The sequence below is a fragment of the Hyla sarda genome, chromosome 3, assembly GCF_029499605.1.
Source record: "Hyla sarda isolate aHylSar1 chromosome 3, aHylSar1.hap1, whole genome shotgun sequence".
Classification (NCBI taxonomy): Eukaryota; Metazoa; Chordata; class Amphibia; order Anura; family Hylidae; genus Hyla; species Hyla sarda.
The window spans coordinates 444,633,769-444,646,765 of record NC_079191.1 but is presented as its reverse complement, the minus strand read 5'-3'; the positions used below and the strand labels follow the sequence as shown (position 1 = coordinate 444,646,765).

Here is a 12,997-nt window from a genome sequence, read left to right as displayed (position 1 = left end):
TCGGGTGTATATCGGGTGTGAGGAGCACTGGGGTTATAGTACCGGGTGTATATCGGGTGTGAGGAGCACTGGGGTTATAGTCCCGGGTGTATATCGGGTGTGAGGAGCACTGGGGTTATAGTCCCGGGTGTATATCGGGTGTGAGGAGCACTGGGGTTATAGTCCCGGGTGTATATCGGGTGTGAGGAGCACTGGGTTATAGTACCGGGTGTATATCGGGTGTGAGGAGCACTGGGGTTATAGTCCCGGGTGTATATCGGGTGTGAGGAGCACTGGGGTTATAGTCCCGGGTGTATATCGGGTGTGAGGAGCACTGGGGTTATAGTCCCGGGTGTATATCGGGTGTGAGGAGCACTGGGGTTATAGTCCCGGGTGTATATCGGGTGTGAGGAGCACTGGGGTTATAGTCCCGGGTGTATATCGGGTGTGAGGAGCACTGGGGTTATAGTCCCGGGTGTATATCGGGTGTGAGGAGCACTGGGGTTATAGTCCCGGGTGTATATCGGGTGTGAGGAGCACTGGGTTATAGTCCCGGGTGTATATCGGGTGTGAGGAGCACTGGGGTTATAGTCCCGGGTGTATATCGGGTGTGAGGAGCACTGGGGTTATAGTCCCGGGTGTATATCGGGTGTGAGGAGCACTGGGGTTATAGTCCCGGGTGTATATCGGGTGTGAGGAGCACTGGGGTTATAGTCCCGGGTGTATATCGGGTGTGAGGAGGCACTGGGGTTATAGTCCCGGGTGTATATCGGGTGTGAGGAGCACTGGGGTTATAGTCCCGGGTGTATATCGGGTGTGAGGAGCACTGGGGTTATAGTCCCGGGTGTATATCGGGTGTGAGGAGGCACTGGGGTTATAGTCCCGGTGTATATCGGGTGTGAGGAGCACTGGGGTTATAGTCCCGGGTGTATATCGGGTGTGAGGAGCACTGGGGTTATAGTCCCGGGTGTATATCGGGTGTGAGGAGCACTGGGGTTATAGTCCCGGGTGTATATCGGGTGTGAGGAGCACTGGGGTTATAGTCCCGGGTGTATATCGGGTGTGAGGAGCACTGGGGTTATAGTACCGGGTGTATATCGGGTGTGAGGAGCACTGGGGTTATAGTCCCGGGTGTATATCGGGTGTGAGGAGCACTGGGGTTATAGTCCCGGGTGTATATCGGGTGTGAGGAGCACTGGGGTTATAGTCCCGGGTGTATATCGGGTGTGAGGAGCACTGGGGTTATAGTCCCGGGTGTATATCGGGTGTGAGGAGCACTGGGGTTATAGTCCCGGGTGTATATCGGGTGTGAGGAGCACTGGGGTTATAGTCCCGGGTGTATATCGGGTGTGAGGAGCACTGGGGTTATAGTCCCGGGTGTATATCGGGTGTGAGGAGCACTGGGGTTATAGTCCCGGGTGTATATCGGGTGTGAGGAGCACTGGGGTTATAGTCCCGGGTGTATATCGGGTGTGAGGAGCACTGGGGTTATAGTACCGGGTGTATATCGGGTGTGAGGAGCACTGGGGTTATAGTCCCGGGTGTATATCGGGTGTGAGGAGCACTGGGGTTATAGTCCCGGGTGTATATCGGGTGTGAGGAGCACTGGGGTTATAGTACCGGGTGTATATCGGGTGTGAGGAGCACTGGGGTTATAGTACCGGGTGTATATCGGGTGTGAGGAGCACTGGGGTTATAGTACCGGGTGTATATCGGGTGTGAGGAGCACTGGGGTTATAGTCCCGGGTGTATATCGGGTGTGAGGAGCACTGGGGTTATAGTACCGGGTGTATATCGGGTGTGAGGAGCACTGGGGTTATAGTCCCGGGTGTATATCGGGTGTGAGGAGCACTGGGGTTATAGTCCCGGGTGTATATCGGGTGTGAGGAGCACTGGGGTTATAGTCCCGGGTGTATATCGGGTGTGAGGAGCACTGGGGTTATAGTACCGGGTGTATATCGGGTGTAAGCATTAGTCGGGGCTCTCGGTACCTTGGTGGCCGGCTCCGGGTCACTACAGGCCGCATACGCCGACTCATCGCTCAGTCCGTGCAGCTCCTCCGCCATGTCACCGACTGACAGCAGCACCGAGCCCGCGGACACCACCCGCCGCTTCCCCGCCCACAAAATCCACCTGCAGCCAATCAGCAGTCACTGGGCGGGGCTAATGTCACCTGGGGCCTAAAAACTACGTTCTCTGCTATAAGCGGCGCTAAACTCAGCTCCTCGCGTTGATTGGCTCAGGACCTGTCAGTCATTACTTTGACCACGTGACGAGGCGGAGCGATGCGGAGGGTCAGGATCTGAGTCACCGAGACGTATCTCAGCATGTATGCAGGAGGCGGGGCCAGGGCACAGAGGAGGCGGGGCTAGGGCAGAGAGGAGGCGGGGCCAGTGGTTCACCTTGTCTTATACATGTATTATGAGTTATAATAATTGTCCTGTATTAGGATTGATGGACAGTTCTCGGTGTTTCCCAGTCAGGGCCACATGATATATATACAGTATATACACATATATATATATATATAGATAGATACACACACACACACATATATGTAAAAATTATGTATAAACATTTATTAAAATATTATTACATAAATATAAATACATGATTATACCCTGTATCTCTAAATAAATAAAGATCTGTGTTATGAGATTGATATAAAGGTATATACTCTTGGATATAAAGGTATATACTCGGGCTCCATCACCGTAGTATCATAAACATCAACAACATAAATGAATATACACAATACTGGGGAGTGAGATTCTACACGTCCCCCGGACAATATACAGACTTCGGGTGGGTCACACTATACGGCTGGGAGGAGGGGGCGGGGCTTAATCGCGGCGCCCGCACTCAGCCGTATTCGGGAACCGTAGTTAATGCATGTCTATGAGCCGACCGGAGTGAACCGCAGCCTCCGGTCGGCTGCTTTTTCGGCCGTATGTGGTTTCCCGACCGCAAGCAAAAACGTGGTCGACCGCGATTAAGCCCCGCCCCCCTCCTTCCAGCCGTATACGGGAACCGTAGTGTGAACCCAGCCTTAAGCAACGCAGCTTGAACGTATCCTAGCCAATATAGTGTAAACGCCTAAAGGGGCTAAAACCTAAATGGACACTCTCATTAAAACAAATTTTTGCTATTGCACTCCTTATGGTAAATAAAAAAATATTTCTAATGCACTTTGTTTAAAAAAAATGAAGTTTTTTATGTTTTATTTGTGTTTAAAAAAGCTGCCACTAGGTGTCTCCCTACTTGCTTAGAGTACATTTCCCCCCATCTCTTGCACAGACTTTGGACTCCTGCCGGCCTGGCAGAAGTCCAAAATCAGGAAATGCTGTCGGAGGTGGGTGTGTGCAGCCTTAGCCAATCATAGCTCATCTCACACTGAAACTCTTTTTTTTTTTTATTATTATAAAAGTACAAAACTTTACAAAACACAAAACAAGTTCAATTCACTGTAACAAAATTAACGAAACTGAACATAAAAACAAACTATCTGTCTCAAAATAACAACTTAAACCTTCCTAACCGGCCAGCCCAGAATAAAAGATAAATAAATAAAAAATAAACATTACCTACTACAGTCCAACACACCCACATACCTAATGAAAATAAATAAAGCTTTCCCTGCTGTGATCAAAAATATCCAAACTAGGAAACATAACCTCACACAAATCTTTTAGGGTTTTTTTTGCCACTTCCTGAAACAAAACAAAAATATGGCTATGGCTGCCGTAACTAAAATACTCCAACTCGGAAAACGATTTTTTATTTATTTTTATCTCCTACACCCCCCCCCCCCCCACACACACACACGCACACACACGCACACACACACACGCACATACCCACAAACACAATCACAACATCACGCTCACGTAACTAAGGGAATGAATAATCTTAACCCGTGGGTTTAGCTATAGAGGTCACAAGGGTCGCAGTCACGACCGGGCCACTTCACTATACTATGCTACAGCAACAGGTCCCGGGCCCGCCGCTGCCAGTCGCTCTGCCTCCGGCTCTCATTCATTGTGCCAAGTCCCCAGTCCGTTTGCATCAGAGCATGAAATACCTTTCACTGCTGTGCAGAGGCTCCTCCCCCAGCTTACGAGCGGTGCACGGCCGTACAGATACGGTGGCCGCGTAATGACGTTCCCAAAATCACTGCTAGGGTGCGTCACTACGCTCTGCATCATTATGCGGCCGCCGTTTCTGTATGGCCGCACAACGCTCATCATCTGGGGGAGAAGCCTCTGCCCAGCTGCCAAGGTATCTCAACTCCAATGCGAATGGACCGGGGACACCGAGTCGGAGCAATGAGTGAAAGCCAGAGATTTGGGGTCCAGAGGAGGAGTGGGTGGGGTACTGATATGCAATTTGGAGTCCAGAGGAGGGGGTGGGGGGTGATATGAGATTTGGGGTCCAGAGGAGGGGGGTGATATGAGATTTGGGGTCCAGGGGGGGGGGGGTGATATGAGATTTGCGGTCCGGTGGGGGGGGGGGTGATATGAGATTTGGGGTCCAGTGGGGGGGGGGGGTGATATGAGATTTTGGGTCCAGTGGGGGGGGGGTGATATGAGATTCGGGGGTCCGGTCCGGTGTGGGGGGTGATATGAGATTTGGGGTCCGGTGGGGGGGTGATATGAGATTTGGGGTCCAGAGGAGGGGGGAATGATATGAGATTTGGGGTCCAGAGGAGGGGGGGGATTTGGGGTCTGGAGGCAGCATGTGTATGAACGATGTGTGTGTGTGTGTGTGTATAATGTATGAATGATAAATGTTGTGTAATCAAGATGTATGTATAATGTGTGGACATGTATTTTGTTGAGGGATCTGGAGGCGGTGGGTGTATGTATGATATGTGTTTATATATGATGTATGTGTATGTATGATGTGCATGTATTTTGCATGTGTGGGGGGTCCAGAGGCGGCATGTGTATGAATGATGTATGTGTACTGTGTGTGAATGATGTGTGTGTATAAATGATAGATGTGTGTAAGCAAGATGTATATGTATGATGTGTGGAGATGTGTGTAAGCTAGATGGACGTATTTATGATGTGTGATGAATTATGCACAGGGATGTGGAGGCGGTGGGTGTATGTATGATGTGTGTGTGTGTGTGTATGTATGTATTATGCATGTGTTGGGGGGGGTCCGGAGGTGACGTGTGTATGAATGATGCGTGTATGTACTGTATGTATGATGTATGTATGAATAATGTGTGTATGAATGATGTGTTTGTATGAATGATAGATGTGTGTAAGATATATATATTTGTGTATGATGTGTGGGAGGGTACAGCATATAGCATGGTTATTTTTGAGGGTTTATTTTCAGGGGCACAGTGTGTGGCAGTTTTATATTCAGGGTACAGTGTGTGGCAGGATTATATTCAGTGGGTACAGTGTGTGGCAGTATTATATTCAGGGGGTACAGTGTGTGGCAGGATTATATTCAGTGGGCACAGTGTGTGGCAGTATTATATTCAGGGGTACAGTGTGTGGCAGGATTATATTCAGTGGGCACAGTGTGTGGCAGTATTATATTCAGAGGGTACAGTGTGTGGCAGTATTATATTCAGGGGTACAGTGTGTTGTAGTAACATATTCAGAGGTTACAGTGTGTGGCAGTATTATATTCAGGGGGTACAATGTGTTGTAGTAATATATTCAGAGGTTACAGTGTGTGGCAGTATTATATTCAGGGGGTACAGTGTGTGGCAGTATTATATTCAGTGGATACAGTGTGTGGCAGGATTATATTCAGAGGGTACAGTGTGTGGCAGGATTATATTCAGTGGGTACAGTGTGTGGCAGGATTATATTCAGAGGGTACAGTGTGTGGCAGGATTATATTCAGTGGGTACAGTGTGTGGCAGGATTATATTCAGTGGGTACAGTGTGTGGCAGTATTATATTCAGTGGGTAAAGTGTGTGGCAGGATTATATTCAGTGGGTACAGTGTGTGGCAGGATTATATTCAGAGGGTGCAGTGTGTGGCAGTATTATATTCAGTGGGTACAGTGTGTGGCAGGATTATATTCAGTGGATACAGTGTGTGTCAGGATTATATTCAGTGGGTACAGTGTGTGGCAGGATTATATTCAGAGGGTGCAGTGTGTGGAAGTATTATATTCAGGGGTACAGTGTGTGGCAGGATTATATTCAGTGGGTACAGTGTGTGGCAGGATTATATTCAGAGGGTGCAGTGTGTGGCAGTATTATATTCAGAGGGTGCAGTGTGTGGCAGGATTATATTCAGTGGGTACAGTGTGTGGCAGGATTATATTCAGGGGTACAGTGTGTTGCAGTATTATATTCAGTGGGTACAGTGTGTGGCAGGATTATATTCAGTGAGTACAGTGTGTGGCAGTATTATATTCAGGGGCACAGTGTGTGGCAGGATTATATTCAGTGGGTACAGTGTGTGGCAGGATTATATTCAGGGGCACAGTGTGTGGCAGGATTATATTCAGGCGGAACGGTAGGTGGCAGTATTATATTCAGGGGCACAGTGTGTGGCAGAATTATATTCAAGGGGAACAGTAGGTGGCAGTATTATATTCGGGGGGTACAGTAGGTGGCAGCATTATATACAGGGGGTGCAGTGGGTGGCAGCATTATATTCAAGGGGTACAGTGTATGGTAGTTTTATATTCAGGGGGTGCAGTGGGTGGCAGTATTATATTCAGGGGTACAGTGGATGGTAATTTTATATTCAGGGGATACAGTGTGTCGCAGTATTATATTCAAGGGGTACAGTGGATGGTAGTTTTATATTCAGGGGGTACAGTGGTTGTCAGTATTATATTCAGGGGTACAGTGGATGGTAATTTTATATTCAGGGGGGACAGTAGGTGGCATTATTATATTCAGGGGGTACAGAAGGAGGCAGTATTATATTCAGGGGGTACAGTGTGTGGCAGTATTATATTCAGGGGATACAGTGTGTGGCAGGATTATATTCAGGGGATACAGTATTTAGCGGAATAATAATGATTATTGACTTTTTACAGAGGATAAGGATCTACTGACAAAGTGAAGAGCCCATGATGTCCGGGTGTCAGACTCTGCAGAGAAGATGGAGCTGGAAGAAGTCCTGGCGTCTGCACCAGATGAAGAAGAAAAGGCAAGACAACAGAGAAGACGTCACTCAGGTCACTGATATCATTGTGTTTTCTCCTGACTGTCCCATCAGAGCTGGAGTCACTTGTAAGTTCTGCAGTGATGATGGGTGATGATGTACCCTAATCTATGGCTCTCCAGCTGTTGAAAAACTACAACTCAAATAATGCCTGAGGCTCTCCAGACATGATGGGAATTATAGCTTTACAACAGCTGATTGATGATTGGGTGATTGGTGGGGGTCCCAGCAGTTGGACCCCCAACAGAAAAATGGGCTTCTTATTCTTCAATGCCTGTTTTGCCTGGCCCTGCCTGTTAGTCACTTATATAGTTGTGTATTCTCCTGACTGTCCCATCAGTGCTGTAGTCGAGTGCCGTCGAGTAAGGGGTCGCCCGGGATTGGATAAGAGGGTCATCAGGTGGTAGGGGGGCCCAGGGCAATTTTTCACACCGGGGCCCCGTGGTTTCTAGCTATGCCCATGTAAATGGAGCATTCCATGACTCTAAAACCTCTTTAGCTTTGGGAAGCATAGGGTAGTTTAGTTTATATATAAATTGGTCCAATTCAAGGGGATTTTGACCCCCCCAAGGTATATAATAAAAGTATAGGCAACCTGTAGGGATACTTAGCTTGGAGAGAGGTAAGTATAGGATGGGGATGTAAATGGCCTCTGATTTATCATAGTTAATTTTAAAGTTTAACAAAGAAGGTCAGAAGTGATAATAAAAGGAAATCTGTCATCAGTGTCACCTGTCGGTACAGACATGTAGTCAGGTGACACTGATTACAAAAATACTTACCTGTTCCCGTTCTATGCTCCTGTTTTCCTATATTCCTCCTCTCTGCTGGGTCCCACTGCAAACAAACAGCAGCGGGGACTTCAGAAAGCTCCGCCCATGCACCAAGTTGGCCCCAGAACAGAAGATAGCAGGAGAACGGGAGCACGGAACGGGACCAGGTAAGTATGGTTATCATCAGTGTCACTTGCATTACCTGCCCGTACCGACAGGTGACACTGATGACAGATTTCCTTTAAGAGATCGTCTGCAAAAGCTGCAGCCTTATGTTGGCGATCAGCTACTGTTATTCCCTTTATAAGGGAGTTTTACCAAATTGTTTGAATCGATGTCTCCGTTACTAAGATAAACAAGAAAAGGGATATGGGACAGCCTCGTCCAGCACCATTTCTAAAACTGAAGGAGGGTGTGAGAGTGCTGTTTAAGTGATGCATTCTGTGGGCCGGGAAAACATTAGCTTGATAACAGCGACAACTATATAAGGTTGGCCAAAGTGCAACAGTGCTTCTCCCAGTGCTCCAGTCCACTCTGTCGAACGCCTTTTCCATGTCAATGCCCCATAGGACAAGATGGTGCCCTGAAGCTCGCGGTTTTTGTATCAAATAAAATTTGCACATGTTGTCCTTACCCTCTTTGCCCTTAACAAATCCTGCTTGTTCTGCACCCACCAACGAAGGGAGAAGTCCATTGAGCTGGCCCGCCATTAGACTAGCGAATAGTTTCAGATCCACGTACAGAAACGGGATGGGTCTATAACTTCTACAGCTCTCTGGGTCCTTCCCCTCTTTGTGAATGAGAGATATGTGGGCTTCAAATGATTTCTGAGGTAGTTGTGCTCCCCCCAGCAATAAATTATATAGGGTGAGAAGGTGGGGTGGCAAAATGGTAAGAAACTTTTGGGTAATATAGTGCAGGTAAACCATCCAGTCCGGGGCTTTTATGAAGTGGGCATCGTGTCAGAGCGACTGGAGCATCGAAAAGGTGGGTGTTCCACATTATTAAGCAGACACCATTTTCAAGCAATACGGGGAAGAAAAAGGATCTCTCTGCTGCCGAAAAGAGTGAAATAGTTCAATGCCTTGGACGAGGTATGAAAACATTAGATATTTGAATAAAACTTAAGCGTGATCATTAAACTATTAGGAGATTTGTGGCAGATTCAGAGCACAGACGGGTTCGTGCAGATAAATGCACATTGAGGAAGATTTCTGCCAGATCCATGCATCGGATCAAGAAAGCAGCTGCTAAAATACCATCACATAGCTGCAAACAGATATATGAAGCTGCTGGTGCCTCTGGAGTCCCATGGACATCAAGGTGTAGAGTCCTCCAGAGTCTTGTAACTGTGCAGAAACCTTCTATTCAGCCACCACTAACAAATGCTCACAAGCAGAAATGGCTGCATTGGGCAGAAAAATACATGAAGACTAATTTTCAAACAGTCCTGTTCATTGATGATTGCCGTGCAACCCTGGATGGTCCAGATGGATGGAGTGGTGGATGGTTGGTGGATGACCACTCTGTTCCAACAAGGCTGCAATGCCAGCAAGGCGGTGGTGGAGTCATGTTTTTTGCCAGAATCATGGGAAGAGAGCTGGTCGGCCCCTTTAGGGTCCCCGAAGGTATAAAGATGACCTCTGCAAAGTATGTGGAGTTTCTGACTGACCACTTTCTTCCCTGGCACAGAAGGAAGAACTATGCTTTCCGTAATAAAATCATCTTCATGCATGACAATGCACCAGCTCATGCTGCAAAGAATACACATCAATGGCTGCTATGGGGATAAAAGGAGAGAAAGTCATGGTGTGGCCTCCATCCTTCCCTGACCTCAATCCTATTGAGAACCTATGGAGCATCCTCAAGCAAAAGATCTATGAGGGTGGGAGGCAGTTTACATCCAAACAGCAGCTCTGGGAGGCTATTCTGACATCTTGCAAACAAATTCAAGCAGAAACTGTCCAAAAACTCACAAGTTCAATGCTGCTATCAAATAAGGACCCTATCTTAAAATGTAATGTGACCTGTTACATAGAAACATAGAATGTGTCGGCAGATAAGAAACATTAGGCCCATCTAGTCAGCCCAATAATCTGAATCCTATCAATAGTCCCTGGTCCTATCTTATATGAAGGATAGCCTTATGCCTATCTCTATCTTATATGAAGGATAGCCTTATACCTATCTCTATCTTATATGAAGGATAGCCTTATACCTATCTCTATCTTATATGAAGGATAGCCTTATACCTATCTCTATCTTATATGAAGGATAGCCTTATACCTATCTCTATCTTATATGAAGGATAGCCTTATACCTATCTCTATCTTATATGAAGGATAGCCTTATACCTATCCCTATCTTATATGAAGGATAACCTTATACCTATCTCTATCTTATATGAAGGATAGCCTTATGCTTATCCCTATCTTATATGAAGGATAACCTTATACCTATCCCTATCTTATATGAAGGATAGCCTTATGCTTATCCCATGCATGTTTAAACTCCTACCATGTATTTGCAGTGACCACTTCTGCATGAAGGCTATTCCATGCATCCACTACTCTCTCAGTAAAGTAATTCTTCCTGATATTACTACAGAAACCTTCCCCCTCTATATAACACTATGTCCTCTATATAACACTATGTCCTCTATATATAACACTATGTCCTCTATATAACACTATGTCCTCTATATATATAACACTATGTCCTCTATATATAACACTATGTCCTCTATATCACACTATATCCTCTATATATAACACTATATCCTCTATATATAACACTCTGTCCTCTATATATAACACTATGTCCTCTATATAACACTATGTCCTCTATATATAACACTATGTCCTCTATATAACACTATGTCCTCTATATATATAACACTATGTCCTCTATATAACACTATGTCCTCTATATATATAACACTATGTCCTCTATATATAACACTATGTCCTCTATATCACACTATATCCTCTATATATAACACTATATCCTCTATATATAACACTCTGTCCTCTATATATAACACTATGTCCTCTATATAACACTATGTCCTCTATATATAACACTGTGTCCTCTATATAACACTATGTCCTCTATATATAACACTATGTCCTCTATATAACACTATGTCCTCTATATATATAACACTATGTCCTCTATATAACACTATGTCCTCTATATCACACTATATCCTCTATATATAACACTCTGTCCTCTATATAACACTATGTCCTCTATATAACACTATGTCCTCTATATATAACACTATGTCCTCTATATAACACTATGTCCTCTATATATATAATACTATGTCCTCTATATAACACTATGTCCTCTATATCACACTATATCCTCTATATATAACACTCTGTCCTCTATATAACACTATGTCCTCTATATAACACTATGTCCTCTATATAACACTATGTCCTCTATATATAACACTATGTCCTCTATATATAACACTATGTCATCTATATATAACACTATGTCCTCTATATAACACTATGTCCTCTATATATAACACTATGTCCTCTATATATAACACTATGTCCTCTATATATAACACTATGTCCTCTATATATAACACTATGTCCTCTATATAACACTATGTCCTCTATATATAACACTATGTCCTCTATATATAACACTATGTCCTCTATATATAACACTATGTCCTCTATATATAACACTATGTCCTCTATATATCACACTATGTCCTCTATATAACACTCTGTCCTCTTGTAGTAGTTTTTCTTCTCTTATATATCTTCTCCTTCTTTCCCGTGTTGATTCCCTTTCTGTATATAAAGTCTCTATCATATCCCTCAGTCTCTTCTTTCTTCTATACATGTTCAGGTCCTTTAACCTTTCCTGGTAAGTTTTATTCTGCAATCCATGTACTAGTTTAGTATCTTCTCTGAAATCTCTCTAGAGAATCTATATCCTTCTGGAGATACGGCCTCCAGTACTGCGCACAATACTCCAAGTGAGGTCTCACCAGTGTTCTGTACAATGACAGGAGCACTTCTCTCTTTCTACTGCTTATACCTCTCCCTATACACCCATGAGCACTTCTCTCTACTGCTTATACCTCTCCCTATACACCCATGAGCACTTCTCTTTACTGCTTATACCTCTCCCTATACATCCATGAGCACTTCTCTCTACTGCTTATACCTCTCCCTATACATCCATGAGCACTTTTCTCTACTGCTTATACCTCTCCCTATACACCCATGAGCACTTCTCTCTACTGCTTATACCTCTCCCTATACACCCATGAGCACTTCTCTCTACTGCTTATACCTCTCCCTATACATCCATGAGCACTTCTCTCTACTGCTTATACCTCTCCCTATACACCAATGAGCACTTCCCTTTACTGCTTATACCTCTCCCTATAAATCCATGAGCACTTCTCTCTACTGCTTATACCTCTCCCTATACACCCATGAGCACTTCCCTCTACTACTTATACCTCTCCCTATACACCATGAGCACTTATCTCTACTGCTTATACATCTCCATATACACCATGATCACTTCTCTCTACTGCTTATACCTCTCCCTATACACCCATGAGCACTTCTCTCTACTGCTTATACCTCTCCCTATACATCCATGAGCACTTCTCTCTACTGCTTATACCTCTCCCTATACACCCATGAGCACTTCCCTCTACTGCTTATACCTCTCCCTATAAATCCATGAGCACTTCTCTCTACTGCTTATACCTCTCCCTATACACCCATGAGCACTTCCCTCTACTACTTATACCTCTCCCTATACACCATGAGCATTTATCTCTACTGCTTATACATCTCCGTATACACCATGATCACTTCTCTCTACTGCTTATACCTCTCCCTATACACCCATGAGCACTTCTCTCTACTGCTTATACCTCTCCCTATACACCATGAGCACTTATCTCTACTGCTTATACCTCTCCGTATACACCATGATCACTTCTCTCTACTGCTTATACCTCTCCCTATACACCCATGAGCACTTCCCTCTACTACTTATACCTCTCCCTATACACCCATGAGCACTTCCCTCTACTACTT

At 45.0% G+C, this 12,997-nt stretch overlaps 1 protein-coding gene across 1 annotated transcript in view; it reads right to left on the bottom strand.

Moving 5' to 3' along the window:
* LOC130363200 (lactoylglutathione lyase-like) overlaps positions 1 to 2,179 on the bottom strand; it is a 19,637-nt gene extending 17,458 nt beyond the window's left edge. Inside the window, exon 1 of the mRNA XM_056568666.1 lies at positions 1,971 to 2,179. Within this exon, the coding sequence (XP_056424641.1) occupies positions 1,971 to 2,045 (75 nt within the window). The 5' untranslated portion in view covers positions 2,046 to 2,179. The remainder of the gene's footprint in view (positions 1 to 1,970) is intronic.
* Positions 2,180 to 12,997: the final 10,818 nt, after the last annotated feature.